Below are 19140 nucleotides of genomic sequence, written 5' to 3' on the forward strand. Positions count from 1 at the left end.
ACTGAAATGCAGATGGTCATTGGAAGTTAACAGTGACTTACGTTCATACGTCTGCCAGAATTGCCTCTGCAGAAGCAAAGAACAACAAAAACATCTTTGGCACCACTTGTAGCTTAGTACAAATTGTAGATTTAACATACACAACTGATTGAGGGACAAAAGGCAACTGACTGACCGTCTGTCCGTCGTCCTCAAACACTTCTCTGGCCTCCTCGTAATCACATATCTCCTCTATGCATTCCCTTTCCAGGTTACCTTGCTTGAGCTCCTCCAGGAATCCGCTATTTGCCCGCCGCCATCTGCTCAGCACGGTATTGGCCTCCTGTCTCTCCACAAACACTGACGCCAACCACATGTAGTCACACCACTGATCACTTGCTACCAAACTACAGTAAAAAGACAAACCTGCAGCTGCAGAAATCCTAAACAACAGGATCCACACAATGCAGCTTCTCACCAACATGATCTCCAGCACGCAGAATTCCAGAAATGAAGTTCCAGGACTGCTTTCAGGACAGGTAGAGCCTTTAAGCCACAGGCTCATTGACCCCCTATCACCCTTGGACTCAACAAAACAAACAGACCCCATTTATTTCATCAGCTAAATAAACAAACCCGAACTCAACTGACACTGTTGTTGCTGAAGTCGGCGGTATCATTGTTCAAAAAGATGAACATGTATTGATATGACCCACATGAAAATCTGGCATGTTATTTTCTTGTACCAAAGCATGATTGAAATTTTGAACTGCAATTGACCAAATCATATGCTAATGCATTTGATTAATGAAAGATAGTGGTGTTATCTTCAACTGATTATTTTGATGCATATTTTTAGATATCTTTATGTTAATGAAAAGCAAAGCACGCAACACGAGAAAAATGTGCATGGTAAATGTATTAGCTCTCTCGTTCTCAACACCATGGTGAGAAAGGGGTAGATTATTTATTACTACTGAGCACTGAGGCTTTCAATGCAAGGGTAGCTGTGTGTTGTTTGCCAGTTCCTGTGGCATCGCTGTGTGGTTGTGGATCCACTGCAGGTAGTTGGAAATGCGTGTGTAGATGCCATAGTGACCAGGTCGTGCACAGCCCTTCCCCCAGCTCACGATGCCCAGCAAGAATGTTGTCTTCTTGTACTGCGTCACCAGGGGTCCGCCGCTGTCGCCTTTACACGAGTCCTGCTGGCCTTGGATGTATCCGGCGCAAAACATGTTGTCAGTGAGGGCCACGCCACTTTCCTCGACGCACTGCTGGGTACGGATCCGAGGCACCCTCAGGCGCCGCAGCAAGTGTGATGTGGGGCCGTTCTCAGCCCTGCGTCCCCATCCGCTCACTGTGTGCATGCTGACGGCCCAGAGCTCGCGTTCAGCCAAAGACTTGGTGGGCAGGCAGGCTGGTACGGTATATGCCGTGTAAACAATGGGAGCAGAAAGTCGCAGTAGGGCAATATCATTGTCAGCCGTCGTTTTTTCATAGCGCTCGTGCATGATGATTTGAGCCACCTGGATGACCTGCTCCGTTCCCTCCTTCACCTCAGTATTGTGCTCGCCTGCCAGATAGAGAGCAGTGTCAGAGTCTGTGCGTGGAGCAAGCATGAGATCGCACCATCCTGACTGACAGGTCAACATGTCAATCACTCAGTAGCTCTGCCCTATAGACTTCAAACATGTTAGAGGCCCATCAGGAGGCAATGCACAAAAGGTTGAATTGAGGCAACTGGATGTCACATCATTGTGAGCAGACCATAGGTGATGGGTGATCCTGACATCTCCACAAAAATTGTCACATTCTAGGACAGGGGTAGGGAACCTTGACATCAAAAGAGTCTTTGCCTCCACTGCCAGTAAAAAAAATAGCCTGGCACCACAAAACATTACACATCTTAGAAATGTGTACTTTTTTCAATGTTACTTGTTAGAACAACAAAATTCACCAAACTAGAACTGCAGTGTGCATGTGTTGGCCTACTCTGAAATAATTTAAACACTTAACTCTGCATGCCTTTTTGAGTGGTTCTTATATTTGTGTAAAATTAAAACAAAGTATAGCCAACTTTAACATAAAAAGCCAATCAGAGTTCACATATCTGCATATCAGAGTTGTTTGCATAATACAGTTTACGCTTGGGCTGAGTTGTCATTAATGACCATTCTATTGGTCCTGTCCTTGACTGTCTTTGCAGAGAGAGGCATTTTTCATTTTCTGAATAATTTCCTGTTTATTTTTTAAATGGGAGAATAGATGGCCTGATATTTTTATGAAAGATTCCTTCATATATTCTGCGTTTGTGAAAGACTCCCCCCTCCTTCTGATTTCATGTGCAGCCCAGTGTTGCCAACTTGGCAATTTTCTGACTGAATCTGGCGACTTCCCAAACCCTCTTGGTGCCTTATCTTCTCTAAAGCGACTAGTGCCAAATGTAAGGACTTTTCTTGACGACGTTGGTATTTGGAGATGTAAAAGTGAAAGCACATACAGTCAAACTTGTCTATAGCGGCCACTAGAGGGAGTCTGCAAAAGTGGCCGCTATAGACAGGTGGCCTCTATAGACAGGTTGGCGTCCAGTTTGAATGTTGACCAGTAGAGGAAAAAAAAGGGAAAAAAATAATAATAATAATGTTGACCAGTAGATGGCACTGCGGACTGCTGATAAAAGTTGTACAGCACTACTAGGCTTGTTATTATCATGGTTCATGGTTTTAAGCCTGAGCATGCATGAGTCAAACAGTAGCACATCACATAGTACAATTCACAATTTTGCATGTCCAAAAAGGAGTAGGAAGAAGCAAAGCTTATTTAATCCTACCCCTCATCAGTTTCACATCAGTTGCAATACATTTATTCACCTCTTGTTCTTCCAAGTGTACTTTGTAGGTCTACATGACAATGTAGTGCAATCACAGCCAAGGTTTTTACTTACTAAAAGGAAGCTAGAGGCTTAATAATAACTGATAACTGATAAAATACTTCAGTTAAGTACAACCGAACTCAGTTTTGCTCCCGCTGCCGCATGCATGCTAGCATATGTTTTTTTTTTATTGTAGCGTCGCTGGGAGCACGTCCTGTTCCCAGCCTACTTTGCAGTAATGTTTTGGTGCAAATGCTCTTAAAGTTACATGTTTGACCAGGAAATAGCAAGCTCAAAAGAAGACGGCTTTTTTATGTGGACCAACTGACAGTTTGTGTGGATCTTGTGAATGATTGTGACTGAGCTCGGACTCAGTAATTAAAGTCTACACAAGACGGCTTCATTGATTGAAAAACAAAACTTTTTCGTGCATGAAGCTTCTACTTGAGTTGGTAATTTGGCTGCTATATGCAGTCAGATATTGACCAAGGGAGACAAAATGGGTGGCTGCTGGCTGCGTTGGACAGGTGACTGCTATACACAGGGTCTATAACATGTAAATTTGCTGGGGGAGGATTTTTCAGTGGCTGCTATAGGCAGGTGGCCCTTCTATAAAGGTGGCCGCTAAGACAGGTTTGACTGTATTGTTCTGCGGTTGCTGCCAAGAGGTCCGCCTGGCCTCACAGTAGTCACAAGCGGTGAGTGCACAGTCAGCTCCCGCAGCACACTATCTGCCTCTCCTGGAGTCACCACCTCGGCGATTAGCATGTCACAGACTCCGAGCACATAGCTACAGCACGCTTCTCATTACAAAACATATTGTTATGTTGTCATTAATTACATAGTTTTATTTTACTACGCAGTAACTTGTTTCAGACTCAACTCAAAACTCCTTCACCTTTTTTCTCTCTTGTGAGACTCACTGCATACACTAACCTACCACCCCCTACTTTGCTCATCCAATCAGCAGTTAGAAAGCGGTCTAGATGCATTCACAGACTTGTGGTGAATCAGATATTTCACATTGTTTTTGAAAATGCACATTTCCCCTATTTTTTTGGTGTAAGAATAAAATCACAGTGCTTGGCAAAAGGTGCTGCAACAAGGAAGCTGTGGAGCCACAAGTTGCCGACCCCTGTTCTAGCGGAACAATGGTAAGGCCCTATGAAATCCATTTAATTTTTTCCCCGAATTCCATTTTATTTTCTTCCAAATTCCGTTTTTTCCCTATTACACTTATTTTACAACCGCCAGTGTGTGCTTTTTGGGTTAGTGAATAAAATGTAATTAAAATAAAATGAATTAAATGCAAAAATCTTTAAATTTATTGATTCAATACATCACTGGACAATTTTGTCCAGTAATTCAGGAATGGATCTAGCCTGGCTAACTTTTCTAATGGAAGGGAGCACATATTACTACAAAATCTTCAAGAAACTGTAATGCCCGTGCTTGTGATTAAGGAAGATGTAGTCACCAATTCAATTCCAATCGCATTATTAATATGATATTTTTCATTTCCTAATTTTTTGTTTACACAATTAGACAAGTTGCGCTCTTATTTTGTGGGCTGGAAGTGTGTTGTGTGTGTTGAGAATGTCTGTTGGGTGCAAGAATAAACATGCCTCTCGTTTTTTTTCACTCAGAACCTGCATGACGTCAGCAAGTATTGTAAAACGGTGACTTACATTAAAGCAATAAAACACAACATGGTGTTAACACACTCATCCAGCGTGAGTCGCACACACACAGCCGCACTAGCATGCTTTCTAAACTAAGCAAATCCCGCTAGCTTCCATTCACGCTCCGTAACAGAGGAGTTTTCAACTTTTTTCACCAACTGTTTTAGGCCGCTGTTTCGACATGTTCAATTTGGGAGGGCGGTTTAGTGCTGGTGATGAGATTCTGCCATGATTGAGCGGGCCGCCGGGGAAATACTTCCCCACACAAATGTTCCTTCTCCTCACAATGACATCATTTCATTCACATTACATCACATTTCCGCGAGATTCCGCGTTTAACAGTACATTCCATTTTTAATGGCCAATTCCGAGATTTCATCCACGAGTCCGTTAACAAGGAAATCATAGGGCCCTATAATGGCCACCAGCAAAGTTGTTTAGCCACCAGCCAAGTGAACAACATATCGCGATGCAATGAGGGTCGTTCACGGGCCAAAGGGACCACCACAACAACAACCCGTGGTGACCATCACCAGAGGACACACCCACCAGGGACATATAAAGAGGGGAACTACACACCTAAAATTAAAGAACTGAAGAAGCCTTTTGGATTTAAGCATCGATTTTGCATCAGTTCAACTTCTTTTGCAAATTACCATCACCTGGATGACTGGGAATCTATCATATCAGGCGGCATATCATACCTGCAACCACGTTTAGAAACTGGGCATCGGCATCCTCCAGGCAGTGAGATGCTGTGAGGATCCATGTGTCTTTCAAGATAACTCCTCCACAGAAACCTTTGCCTTTATAGAGCAGCAACACCTACAAAAAACACGTCAAGTGCATAAGACCTACATAAAAAAACACATGGCTGTTCCTTTAATGCAGCATACCTGCCAAGGGCATTCACCTTTGGGGCATTCATTTCCACCCACAATCCTGGCGCGGGGGTCGTTCTGCCTGGCATGGTTTGAATCCTGAAGAACTGGTGTCACGCCACATGGTATTGAGTCTGGGGCAGGAAAATGAAACATACCTGATCCCATCTGAGACAACTCTCCCTGCATCATGTTGCGCTCTCACCTTTTGCCACACAGCTCCACCCATCAGAGTTCAAAAAGTAGCCGTCTGCACAGGAGCAGTTTCGTCTTCCTCCCCACTGGTCTTCATCACAGAAGTGCTCACAGCCTCCATTCTCTAGTAGGCAGGTATCTGGCCCAGCCCGGTCGTCTTTAGATCAGCTTTATGATGAGTTCTTTGGAGCTAATGCACTTGGGAGCATTGCAAGTTGTCCTTACCCAGCTCACAGTTGAGGCCGCTGAAGTGCTGTGCACACAGGCAGGTGTACGACCCCGTCTGGATCAAGCAGCTTCCCCCATTCAAGCAGGGACTCGACTTGCAACTGTCTGGAACTGGAAGACGTCAGCCAATCAACAACATGAAATGTTGAGGCAGGCTCATTTACTAACATTCTTTCGTTTCAAAGGCAGGCCGGTTGCCTGTCAAAGCTGAACACACATTTCACGCAAACATTTATTTACATGAGCACTACCTCATGACACCAGAATTTTTTGTTGTAAAAGTAACAGAAGACTATGCAGACCGGACTAGTCTGTACTGGAACCTTGAATTTCGAGCAATGCAGTTTTTGTATCATTTGGCTTTCAACTAAAGTTTTTGCCTCGGTTTTTGTACACCGTCTGGGTTATCGTACAATATTACACGTAACAAACTTTTACCCTTGGGCATGTTGAATCTTGTGCTATATAAAGATGTGGACAGGCTACTCCCAACATTGCTTGTTTATTTAGCCATCTTGGATCGCACACCCAACACCAAATCTTAGACCCGAAGGAGAATGTTACACAAACTAGTCCGTTTGCTTCCGTATCATTCCATAGAACCCAGTCTCCAAACAAAGAATCCCAAGCATTGATGACTCAGTCTTGTCATGTTGTTAACACACTACGTGACTCCAACTGTTTTTGTAACGTGTCTTTATTACAAAATCTGCTTGTTAGCTGCTCTCAATTCCCACCCAGAAGTCATTGTCCACCAGTTCCATCTCTATAACACCATAACCGACTCTAACTCACAGTTACACCACTAGTCTCTGACTTTTTTTAAATTAGGTACGGCTGTAAAATAATCCACCAAGAAAGTTGCAAGTTCCATTACTTAGATAAGGAAGGTGAAAAACACAACTGAATTAAAGAAATAACTCGTAGCAAAATACAAAGTTGGTGTCTCTCCTCCTCTGCGGTCCTCCCCAGTCCTTGTAAACAAAAGTCTTCAAGATAAAAATGATTTTTATTCGTCATTTATATACATTTTACTTGTTTTTTACAATGTAAAACTATAATTTGTCTCTATAATGAGTGTTTTGTGTGAACATTTTTGGGTGTCTGAAACGGATTAGTTGGATTTACATAATTTCTTATGGGAACCTTTTTGTTTTAGTTTCGTACAATTCGGTTTTTGACTGACCGTTTGGAACAGATAACAAAAATGGAGGTACCACTGTAATTGGAAAAACATTACATGGCCCTACTGCTTGTCCTTCTGGACAAAACCATCATTCAATACACTGTGTTGTTACTTTTGCATTAGTTGAGATGTTTGTTGATGTTCTCTTTTTATAGATTACAGTTTTGAGCATTGAGACAGGAACAATCGCCTCATAAATGTCACTTTGTGACTCACTTTCCTGTTTTTTCAACACAGGTTAATGAGAACAGACAGTTTTATCAGTTTTTAGTTAAAAACAGTTAAATGGCCACTCTAAATGTCAGGCGCAGATTTAGAGGGGTTGTGGGGGGTGTATACCCCCCCCCGTTTTGAGGCACCGGTAATTTAGTAAATTTTAGTAATTTTATAAATAGAATGTTTTGGCTTAAATGATATATTCCAAGGATAAAAATAACAACAAACTCTTGAAATTAAGGACATAAAATTGGCCTCAGATGTCACCAGATTGCAGGAAATGAGGTCTAATTTTAAAAAAATTTTTTTGGGGGGGGCCCCCCCAGACCCCCGCTCCATTTCCAGCGCCTTGGCCTACGGCCTCAGCCACACCCCCCCTTTTCAAAAAAGCTAGATCTGCCCCTGGATGTGTTTATCCTGCTTACTGCTGTACGTCTTCCAGAACTCGTCCTGAGGAAACAGAAAGGAGTCATTCACAGAATCGGCACTACTTTTGGAGTTTAAAGCTTAAACTTGGCGCAAAGAAGCACTTCATTCTAACCGTGATCTCGGTGTGCTCAAACACCTCCCGCGCTTCCTCATAAGAGCACTTCTCCTCCAGACACTCCCTCTTCAGATCACCCCTCTGCAGTTCCTCCAGCCAGCCTGAGTTGAACCTCCTGGTGCGTACCAGGACACTGCGGGCTTCATCTGCATCTAGGAAGACTTGCAAAGAGCCAAGGACCAAGCACATCCAAGGTTTAAAACTGAAGTAGGGTGTTCTTCTGTGATGCATCAAAATGACATGACATTATCAGACTAATGGCTCTTGCACTTCTCCTTCACTGACCTGATGCCACTGATGGTGAGCTGAAGACGAGGGTGAAGAAGACGCTGAGCCACATTGTTGACGCCATGGGAATGCTGCCTGCTCTGTGTGAGGCCGAAGGGTCAAAGTCCAGTCACCCCAACACTGGTCACATGTTCCCACCTGTCATACCGAAGTCAGCCTGATGGGAAGAGCCAGCCTTCATGATGCAACTGGTTGGGGAACTTCCTGCACGCCCTCTGCTGGCACATTTAACACCTTTGTGACACTGACTGACCACTGTGTAACCATTTAAACCCTGGTCTTAAGAGTCTCACTCGATCTACATAGATGGTCTGGTAGATCAAAGTAAAGGGGAGACTTTGATTCTTACTGTAGATGTGAAAATGTGCATACGGTACGAATACTGAACATACTTGTCCAGCACAAGCCAGACCACGAACCCAAGTCCACACATCCCCACCGAATGACGGTTCAGTCAAGCAGCGCTAGCCAATAAGCTAAAGCTCTGTGCTGTCAACTCATCCAGCACAGCTCTTTAGGCATCAGGAAGTGAGGCTTACACAGCCACACTACGTAGCTGGTATCCGTGACACAAAGTTTGTCATATTAACATTTGTTTACAACATTTTGCCCATTTAAAGGTCTGTCTTGGTTAGGTACTGCATGGGAGGTGCTAACTTTCAAATGTGTACATTCTGCCTTCTTCCTGCTCTAAAGATTGCAAGCCACAGCCACACCACGTGTAACACACACGCACTTGCATTAGTTATGCTTGTTGTCAGATAATGATAGCGATTTGGCCGAGTTGAACTACTAGTCTGCTCAGCAGTGGTGGTATTCTTAAGATTTTTTGGTAAAAAAAAAAAACTAAAAGAGGGAAAGCACATTTAAGTGCTTGTGGTTTGAATTGTCTTCAGTTTTCCTTCTATTGGTTTGGCTCAGCTGTTAGCTGATGTCCTTCCAGCTATGGTTCTAACTGTTATGGCAGTTGCTATGCTAACCACCCTTCCCTGGTTTTAACAGGTAACAGTAACTTAACTCAACACTTCTCTGCCTTTTTGCTCAGATCAAGTGTAATATCTGCTTTTGTCACTTTTAATATTTAACTTCCCTAACTATACCACCATACTGTACATTAAATAGATCTTTGTAACGTAGAGTCCACTGTGGCAGCAAGAGTGCACCCCATGGGAGACGAATAGTTGATCCGTACGGGTTTAGGCTTTGGAACCGGATGGTCACAGTTTTAGTTAATATTGAATTTTCCTTCAGGGGTTATAAATATAACGACATTAAGAAATACAGTATGTATTTTCTTTGCCTTGTTTATATGTAAATTTCTCTTGGAGATCAATAAAGTATCTATCGGTCCATCTATCTATCATGACAATCAGCATAGAAAAGATAGAGTATGTGTTTATCATTTTTCCTTTTTATTAACTCTGATAAACAACCTCAACAAGTGAAACCAAATAACATGTTGTAGATTTGCGAGTTCCAGGGTCTTCTCGCCTTCACCCTCTGGATATGGTATGTTGTATCCAGTCCAGGAAGTTGCTGACTCTGGTGTAAACACCATACAGGTTCCTCTCAGCGCACCCCTTGCCCCAGCTAACCACACCGGTTAGAAACCAGGTTTTCTTGTAGCGCGTCACCAAAGGGCCGCCACTATCGCCCTTGCATGCGTCTTGGCCGCCATTCTGTAGCCCGGCACAAAGCATGTTCCGGGTGATGTTGAGTTTGGTGTGCAGGCGGCACTCTTGCAGCGGGACCCGTGGCAGTGCCAGGCGTTGGAGCAATCTGGCGGTGGACCCATGTTGCGCCAGGCGACCCCACCCTGACACGGTGTTGTGTCGGACGGCTGCCAACATGCGGCTGAAGGAGCTGTTCTTAGCAGCAAGACAAATGGGAACAACGTAGAGTCCTAGTTTGATGGGACGGTGAAGCTTTAGCATCGCCAGGTCGCTGTCGTAGCTGGAATGGTTGTAGCCACGGTGGATCAGGACTTTGGACACTCGTCGCTTTTGCTCAGTCTTCTCATCTACCTCCAGATCGTGTTCCCCTTCGCAGCACATGTACAAGAAGCCAAACACACTGAAATTTCATGCACAACTACAGTAGCTATGAGTCTTTTATGAACTGGCGTACCCACGATGACATGAAAGATATTGGTTGGTTTCCTCCAAACGCAGTGAGCGGCAGTAAGAATCCACTGACTTGATAGGACAATGGCGCCACAGGCATACTCGTTGTTCTCTGTCAGGAGAGCCTTAACAGGAAGTAGATTTTGTCTTTTATCATCATTGGTCTGCTTCACCTCATGATGGTATCAGAATCCTCACCTGCCAGGGACATTGTCCTTTGGGACAGACCTGCCCGTTGACAACTCTTGGGGCAAAGTAAGTCATTGGTCTTCCACAGGGGACAGTATCTAGAGCACAGCATTTTGTCTCAACCAGCCAACCTGCAATTTCCCCCTTCCTGAGAAGGTGTGCTTACCTTGTGGGATACATGTGCTGTTGTCCTGATCCAAACTGTATCCTGCAGCGCAGAAACAAGTGTGTGTCCGGTCAGGAAGATCTCTGCAGAAATGTTCACATCCTCCATTTCTGTAGCGACATCCCACGGATGTCATGCGCACTAAAGTAGAATCACAGACAAGTAAGCGTGAAAAAATTGTATGTCAGGGTTAGCAATCATCCCAGCAACAGCAGTCCTTGCCTTTGTCACAGGTGGAACCATGGAATCCAGATGGACATTTGCAGACAAATGTGTTAATCTGGCGAGTGCAGGTACCACCATTTTTACAGGGAGAGGACAGGCAGTGATCCACGGCTACACACACACACACACACATGTAATGAAGCTTCTTAAAACCAGAGTTGCAACATTTAGAGGAGAATCCCACCTGTGTACATTCTCCAGAAAACCTCCTGCAAAGGAGTCAATGACATGTTAGGAGGAAACACTGCCAATTAGCCAAAACCACCTGTGGACTCCAGTACACTGACTAGCTGCTGCGGCAGAGCGAAGATCTCCTTGGCCTCCTCATAGGAGCATTTCTCCTCCAAACATTCGCGCTCCAAGTTTCCTTGTTTCAGCTCCTCGAATAGGAAGTTGGCTCGACGGGTTCGATGAAGGAAAGTGCTTGCTTCAGGTCTCCCCAGAAACATGCCTGTTGCATCAACAAAATGACACCCTGCTGCAAAGTGGCAGCATGCCAGAAACATTTGCAATAAAAAAAACAAAAAAAACCCTCCTCAAAAAATATATAATAAAAAAAAATTATAAAATTAAAAAAACATTTGGAATGTCGTTTCCTTGGGTGACCAAAGGTCCCATTTTGTCACGTCCTGTCGTGGACATTATATTACATATTATTTAAATTTTTTTTGCTATTTACACTAAGTCCCCTACTAACCAACATCTGACATGCGAACATCCGGAGATACGAACACAAGCCGACTGGCCTATATTTTCATGTGTTTTGCCTTATACAGTAAGTCCATATTTATACTGTACATGCTTGACCAGCAGAGGGCACTGTGACACTGCTAATGGGACCAACAGCTACAGGAAGACGAGGAAGAGGAGAGAGGAAGGCTAAGAGTTGTATGATACAACCCAGACAGAGCGTGTGATTAAAGTTTATGAAGAGTTAATAGGCCTGCTTAATTCTACACCACCCACAGAACACTACCTCTTTTAGAAGAGTCTAACCACGACGACGATTTGTCCTTTTTTTAAATATCTCCTACTCCACCACAACCAACAACGTATGCCCGGCCACTCCTCTTCAAAGGTAAATAACATTCATCATTACGTATTATTATATCACTTTTATTATTGCATCCAAACTCATATTTACATACATACACATATACTGTATATGTATACACGTACATGTAGTACCTATATCATTGGTAATATTACCTTTTCCCCTACTTAAGAACAATTCGACTTAAGAACAGTCGTCTGGAACCACTTGTGTTCATTGGTTGGGGACTTAGTGTATTTGTCCAGTAACACTTGAAAACAGAGCTACTTTTTCCTTACAGGCCAATTTTTTCTAATACAGAGGAGACATTTCTATCATTAATTCATTCCTGTGATTTTAAAGTAATTTTTGGAAAGACATAGCTAAGATATGTTATTTCAGGCATAATAAAACATGTTGAGTAACCTATCTGAATTTGTGTATTTGGTTATAGATAGTATTTTGTAATGTGGGATTAGGAGGCATTATTTCTTTTAATGCAATGAAAGTATAAGGCATCTTTGAGTAAACGTCGAGCATCATTTGAGTATCTCATTACGCGGCCGAGTGTCCTGGTTTTTGGTAATCATAATATGGCGGCCCTATTTTTTCCTCAATGCACCTTTAGCAACCCTGTTGCTCTGATTCTATCTACCCAACCTTCATTTTTCATGTATTGCTCAGCCTGTTCGTGATCAGGAGCAAATCCTAGCTGAATTTAGGTGAGGTAGGTCACATCCCAGACTGATAGCCAGTTAGTGACAGGGCCCCTGATGCCAAGTGTCTCTAAATTTCAACAACCATCCAACTACGTTGAACATTGATCAGTTGGTACCACATCTCCACTGAGGAGGAAGAGGAAGATCAAGGAGAGTTCAACAGGGTAAAAAGGCGGAAACTGACCTTTGCATGCTGGGATTGAAGCCACAAGAAGTCCGAGGAAGAAGAGAGGTTTTGTGTGTCTGCTTGTGGTGGCCATTTTTATTCTGATCAGAACAAAGGTCACGAACGGACATGAAACACGTGAACACTGCCGTGTGTAAACTGTCCAAGTACAGATTGGCTTTGTTGGTTTTGTCTGTTTGGACTTTAGAGCAAAGGATTGTTTTGTTGATGGTTTGTTTTGGACCATTTGTATTCCCTCATGACATAGCAATGCATGTTTATAGTTGTTACATAAAAAGAAAATATTTAATATAAACCTTTGCATTTGTAGAGTAGCAGAAGACTGGACTCATCAAATATACTGAAGTAGCGGTTTCTTTGGATTGATACCAGTCAAGCATCTTGCAGGTGTTGCTCTGTTAACAGTCCCTAAACTCAGTGCTGCAGATACTTGAGTATGTCAGGGATATAGTCCTGTGCATCCCTCAACTTGTCCTTCCAGTCCTGAGGGATGGTTGCATTGGTATATGATCCTCCTGCCCCTAGCAGGGCGCCCAGTGCTGCTCCGCGGTTACAATTCTCCCCTGAAAATGCACATGAATTTTTTCCACTTAGCTGTTGCAGATGATATCAGAAGTTAGCACTGATCCAGGAATGACCCAAATTTCATAATTGTGAGAAAGCTAACTTGTCATTAACATCATGGGCAATTATTAATCATTGCAAAGTGTTTTGATGTCTAAAATAACTCAAAAAGTGTGCATTCAAACCTCCACAGTTGGTGTTGGCCAGGATTCCTGCTGTGGGGTCGTCATGAAACTGGTGAGCGAGGTAGAGCATGCTGGAAAGCGCTCCTGGTAAGTCACAGCATGAATGAAATGGTGGACATTTAACGACAGGGCAAAAGAATATCACATTCAAGGCTCTGCTTTACTTTTCGCACCTTTTGTGTAGCAGGCAAGGCCGAGGTCACTGACGGCACTCTGATGGACGCGCAGCCGTTCTTCAGACGACTCAGGAAACCTGACAAGCAAAGCCACAAAATATTTCACCACACAAATGTATTTAGATTCATCAAATCAATATTTTCAGAGCACCGAAGAGAAACATTTTCTGCAAGCAGCTGCGATGTACAAAAAAAAAAGCAAATCACATGAATCGTGAAGCAGAAACCTGTGTTTCTGAGTGTTCACCTGGAAGCCTGTTGACTGTACTTCTTGCAGGTTTCCCAGACTCCCAGCGCCCTGAGTGCACGTTCGGCCTGCTGGCAGACGCTGGCGCCCCCCAGCACCGCATGCAATGCCCTACTGTAGATGGATACATATTCAGGCACACGGGGGTGAGGGTGGGAGAGCTTCACAAACTCAACTGCAGCGGAAACCTAGAAAACCACAGGTGAGAGGTCAGAAATGGGAATCTGGAAACCAATGAATCTTATAAAGAGTAGAATCCGCTTGATTAGGTTGACATTTTTATTAGCAAAAACCAGAACAAGCCAAGAATCTGATGTCAAATGTTTAAGTTTTGCAACGTAACCAATATTTTCAGGATTGAAATTGAGTGTGTCAGCAAGCTGTTCCGATCTTGTGTTCCCAAAGTTTAGTCAGTACGTACCAAAATACAGTTAAACCTGTCTTAGCGGCCACCTGTATAGAATGGCCACCTGCCTATAGCGGCCACTGAAAAATCCCCGCGGAAAATGTACGTGTTATAGACCCTGTGTATAGCGGTCACCTGTCTATAGCGGCCACTTTTGCCGTTTCCCTTCAGTGGCCGCTATAGACAGGTTTGACTGTAGTTCAAAACTCTAGTAGTGACAGCAGAGCTCTTGCCATGTACATCCTTTCTGGGCAACAACAACAAAAACCATACATTATTATCAATAGAGTATTGGTATTGTGGCAATCTTTCTCCGATCATGGCTATCTACATCCTCTCTAAACGCCCATCTGGTGCAGTGCCAGTGAGTGTATAGCTCTACACAGGCGACTTTGGTATAAAGCTGATATTTACTATCAATTTTTGTTTTGCTCTCACGGTGTCTGGCAAAAAAAAAAAATTCTGGCCAGCTCACTGACGGCACAAGTGCCAAAGGCACCGCTCGCCACTATAACAAACACAGTTGGACTCATGCAATTTATTACTAACATGACAAGATGCGCCCCATATTGTACAACAACGGAAAAAGTGTATGTGAACTGAGGCAACCAAAAAATATGTTAACCAGGACGTAGGCTAACCAAGGTTCCACTGTATAAAATATCATACAAACACACAGGTTTCATTGTATTGACTTCATAATGCAGCCACCTTCCTTATTTCTACGTATTGACTTTAGTACTCACAGCTTCCACCTCACTACTTGAGGCTGACAGCAGAATGAAAGGCAGGATCATGGGAAGGCAGCCGATGGCGTCCAGCTGGCTGTCGGGGAGCGAGGAGCAAAGCTTCAGCTTTGAACGTCTCTCCGCAAACTTTAGAATCTTACGTGAATTGATAGACAATCGTGTTATTAAGTATAAATGTGTAGAGTTTTGGCATTATTGCCAAGGATGCCAATGTCATCCATTTGAGCGTAGAAATAGTACTAGTATTTTACCTCCCAGCTTGATGTTGCCCTGCTCTCTTTCCAATCAGCGAAGAATGAGCGGTGGAAGGACTCCGCATAGGTGTCACTGTGCGTGCCAGGTGTGGTCAAGAACTGAATGTAGTCCACCAGCACTGCAGCTCGAGCATCAGGATGCGAGGTGTCCGCATAACCACCACTGGCGAGTGTGTGAGCAGCTCGGAGGGCACAGAGGACATTGAGTGTGTTGTCACCTGCTTTCATACCTGCAAGGTACGACACGAGTATGATTTACGTCATCGGCACTTATTGTACATTAATAGATATATAATCGATACCTGGCAAATGGTACCTTGGTGATAATGGGTGGAGCCACCAGAGGATTTCCAAAATCGCAATTTATCATGAAGAATGACGTTACCCACCACCTCCTGTTGACTGGCAGTAGATGACCAAGAAGTGCGGCCGCTACCAGCTGAGTCACATAACCACAAAGAGTCACAGTTTTGAACAAACTTGGCAACACACAAATTGAGATGAAGACTCACCTGTGCTGGACAGGCTGAGGATACTGCTCGGGTGTTTAGTTCTGGGTGAATTGAAGCCAGAAATCCAGCCACCAAAGTCTCTCTTGATGTCATCAATATTGTAGTACCAATGGACAGGCATGGACATGGCGTCAGCCGCACACATCGCCCATAAGGCCTCACTCACAGAACGCCACATCTGAGTCATCTACAAGATGCAAGGAAAATCTTTCATACTCGGCCTGTCAGGTCGATAATTATGACGCCCTCGATAAATTGACATGTGCATGTATGTGTGTGTTTCATTTGCTCGTCTCTCTGTGTCACACAGGCTGGATGACAAGAGGGTTCACTCTGCATCTGCCTGTGCACATTGGTTCTTTCGTGGAAAGAACAGAGAGAGTGGGCCCTCATCTCATTCAGCCTCTTTGTGGAGGCAAGGCTACTAGTGAGTGGCTAGATAGGGTTTAGCAGTGAGATTCGTGAGGCAGGATACACTAACATTCAGAAGGCGCAGAAGGGATGTTTTTTGAGGCAAATGCCACAGCCACAATCTGGGAACATTTTGGTTTTAAACAGAATGAACACGGTGGTTTTAAACAGAATGAACATGGTGAGCGCATGAACACAGACGACTGACACGGACAGTTTTCTCAACAGGGGAAACCAACTACCGATGTAGGTGCCTCAGGCAGCAGAACCTTCGTCCCGAAAATAACGCTACGACCAAAAGCCTTTTTGGTCAGCAAATATAAACAAAACAGTGCAAAATGGTGCGCTCTCACAACCAGCGCTGTCACTTGCTCACACCTTCCTCTCTCACTCGACTTTTTTGCTAGCGTGGGGGGGCGAGTCAGTGTACTAGTGTACCTCCAGCTGGGTTTTGGGGACTGGTCTCCTGGCTGGGGTTCGCCTGTTGCTGCCTGGATAGTGGCAAGGCGTACGGGTGCGGTCAGTGTTGATCGCTTTCTGGGAGGTGAGGGCACCGCAATCGACCGGCAAAGTCCCAAACATCGACTAATAGCTCACGATTAACGGGTTGGCGACCCTTGCCGTACACTATACTTGAGTTCCATCTAGTGGTTCAAATGTGTAGTACACCTCTCATGACAATTATTGAAAAAATGGTCTAAAAAATATTTTTTGATAAAATCTATTACTACGGTAATGTGTAGCACAATTATCGACCAGCAAAATTTGTTATCGTGTCGGGCCTATTCATAACATGATTGACCATAATTGGTGGAGAGTCAGATTATTATAGACACATTCTTTTTACCTTTGAACTGTAAATTTTATGAATCACCTTTCCTTTTTTTCTTACTTTTTTTTATCCTACTTCCTGACAGATCTTTTAAAAATGTGTAAAAAATTCTCCTGCCAGTAAAAAAAAAAAATTGTACTACGTTAGGGCGGTATTCTGTGAATGAGTTTAGTGAGTCGCAGGACTAATTAAGGGGGTATGCGGCGAACAAACCCAGGCTTTGTGCTCAAGGTGCAACTCGACAAAACCTAACATCTGCAATCAGACATCCCGCGACGGTGGTCATCAACTTACTTTGTCCGGTTTTCGGCTTTGTGCTGAGTGTGCGTTCACATGAAAGGGGGCGTTTGATGTCATATTATTTACTTCTGCTGAAAAGTGAAGCGATGCGAGTCAGTGTATTTTACAAAAAATAAGTATATCATTATTATGGAGCATTATGAGGACTTCCCAAAATATTACGACTGCTAAAAGCAACACTGCCGCCGCCGATAGGGAGGACTGCTGGCATGCCAGCATGCAGCATGTGACTGCCCAAGTTAACACTGATTATATATATATATATATATATATATATATATATATATATATATATATATATTGTATATTGTATACCCTACTAGTCTTTTCATTTATCAATGCTCAACACTGCACAACTTTGACATATTAACACTTACCCATTTAAAAAATAAATACATTGGAGAAACAACTTTCGTTTCGTATGATGATTTAAGTTAATTAAATATTTTTAATCTGCTGTATCTCGTTATGACCATGGCAGTGTTTTGCGTGTGACGTGTTTTGTGAGGACTTTTACATTTTTTTCCCTCTTTATAATAAAAAAAAGTGTTTAAATGCTGTTGATTGATGCCTCAGAGTGCTTATTCCTCCAGCAAATATTGTAATATAAGAAGATTAACAGGCTGAGTACTCACGCAATGACTCCTATTACATTTACATATGATAACATTAATTCTTAATACAGTATATCACATCACATTTTATTTCTGGCGCTCGCGTGAGCACATGTAGCGTATTCCCTGGGCTGAAAATATATCTCACTTATAGATGGATAAAATCATCAGGGAATGCTCTTATTATTTTTTTTCCATGTCCCCTCGGGAACCTCGTAGGTTTCTAAATAAATGGTGACGCCATCTCAGAATTAGTTACAGTTAAACAGTGTCAATTTCATAGCTGATTTTAAGATGAAAGCCTGGACATAACCTGGTCCCGGCCCGGCTATGAGTTTAGCCTAAGTTACCATGGCGATACAAACAGATCTTACCTTCGCTGAACACTTAAGTCCGGCTTTCCACTCAACACAACTCGCTAACCCACTAAACTCGCTTCGCAGAATACCCCTAAGTTTGATTGCGGATGTTAGGTTTTGTCGAGTTGCATCTTGAGCACAAAGCCTGGGTTTGTGGAGCAACTTAGCCGTATAGCCTCGAGACGTCCACAATATCATTGTATACACACCATCGTTCATATCGCATTTTTCCAAATTAAATTACAGTTTGGTTGCTAATCAACAGGAGCTGCTTACCTCTCATAGAAAGCTCCTCTCTTTTCATCACGTCAGAGTTGCATAACTTGACACTGTTACAAAATCACACCGGAATCAACACCGCTACCTCTGTCATTCCTTATTTTTTTTTCCAAACACCGACTGCTTATCAATTACACCCAACACACGAAAAAATGACTTTCATAACGTGAACGCCATAGTAGTACGGTGGCCGATGAAGGTCGAAATTAACCGTTTTGTTTCTCCTTTTAGACTCGCAGGCAAGACGTAGTTTTTTTATTAGAAATAAAACGGTCCTATATAGTCACAAACAAAATATCCATTAATCCCAATACGAGGGGTTTAAATTAACAACCTCAAAAAAAGTCAGACCGATTTAAATGTATCTAGCAAGAGAATGTTTTGTCAGTACACTTTGTTGTGGAACGGTTAGAACCATAAGGTGTCGTTTTAAATGCCAAGTCCAATATTCATAAGTTGAATATGAATAGTTCCTTAAATTTTTTATTGCATTTAGATATATGCTTCTGACACATTATTGTCATTGGACTGTCAGACAG

The 19140-nt window shown here is 43.1% G+C and overlaps 2 protein-coding genes across 5 annotated transcripts in view; both read right to left on the reverse strand.

Annotated features, from left to right (window-relative positions):
• Positions 1-8237, reverse strand: part of LOC129177369 (uncharacterized) — a 38940-nt gene extending 30703 nt beyond the window's left edge. Inside the window, exons 1-12 of the mRNA XM_054768481.1 lie at positions 8210-8237; positions 8069-8151; positions 7781-7944; positions 7665-7689; positions 5835-5948; positions 5620-5766; positions 5430-5548; positions 5238-5358; positions 1110-1552; positions 406-565; positions 176-339; positions 42-66 (exon numbers count right to left, since the gene is read on the reverse strand). Of these exons, the coding sequence (XP_054624456.1) occupies positions 42-66; positions 176-339; positions 406-565; positions 1110-1552; positions 5238-5358; positions 5430-5548; positions 5620-5766; positions 5835-5948; positions 7665-7689; positions 7781-7944; positions 8069-8135 (1549 nt within the window). The 5' untranslated portion in view covers positions 8136-8151; positions 8210-8237. The remainder of the gene's footprint in view (positions 1-41; positions 67-175; positions 340-405; positions 566-1109; positions 1553-5237; positions 5359-5429; positions 5549-5619; positions 5767-5834; positions 5949-7664; positions 7690-7780; positions 7945-8068; positions 8152-8209) is intronic.
• A 1225-nt stretch (positions 8238-9462) lies between these two features.
• Positions 9463-18788, reverse strand: f7l (coagulation factor VII, like). 4 transcript variants are annotated; one of them, XM_054794527.1, is made up of 10 exons: positions 18599-18788; positions 15807-15993; positions 15611-15733; positions 15292-15524; positions 15038-15175; positions 13886-14073; positions 13636-13715; positions 13463-13546; positions 12711-13276; positions 11079-11225 (listed from the first exon to the last, which is right to left on the reverse strand). In XM_054794527.1, exons 2-9 carry the CDS (start codon positions 15991-15993, stop codon positions 13128-13130), a joined length of 1182 nt encoding a protein of 393 aa, XP_054650502.1. In that variant the 5' UTR covers positions 18599-18788; the 3' UTR covers positions 11079-11225; positions 12711-13127. The 4 variants fall into 4 exon arrangements, with proteins under 4 accessions (XP_054650487.1, XP_054650494.1, XP_054650502.1 ...); XM_054794536.1 differs by having other exon boundaries at positions 15597-15733; XM_054794512.1 differs by lacking the exons at positions 13463-13546; positions 13636-13715; positions 13886-14073; ... (3 more) ...; positions 15807-15993; positions 18599-18788 and adding exons at positions 9463-10112; positions 10199-10319; positions 10393-10481; ... (1 more) ...; positions 10772-10885; positions 10959-10983 and having other exon boundaries at positions 11062-11225; positions 12711-13117.
• Between the last annotated feature and the right edge of the window lie 352 nt (positions 18789-19140).

This window comes from Dunckerocampus dactyliophorus, chromosome 1, assembly GCF_027744805.1.
Source record: "Dunckerocampus dactyliophorus isolate RoL2022-P2 chromosome 1, RoL_Ddac_1.1, whole genome shotgun sequence".
Classification (NCBI taxonomy): Eukaryota; Metazoa; Chordata; class Actinopteri; order Syngnathiformes; family Syngnathidae; genus Dunckerocampus; species Dunckerocampus dactyliophorus.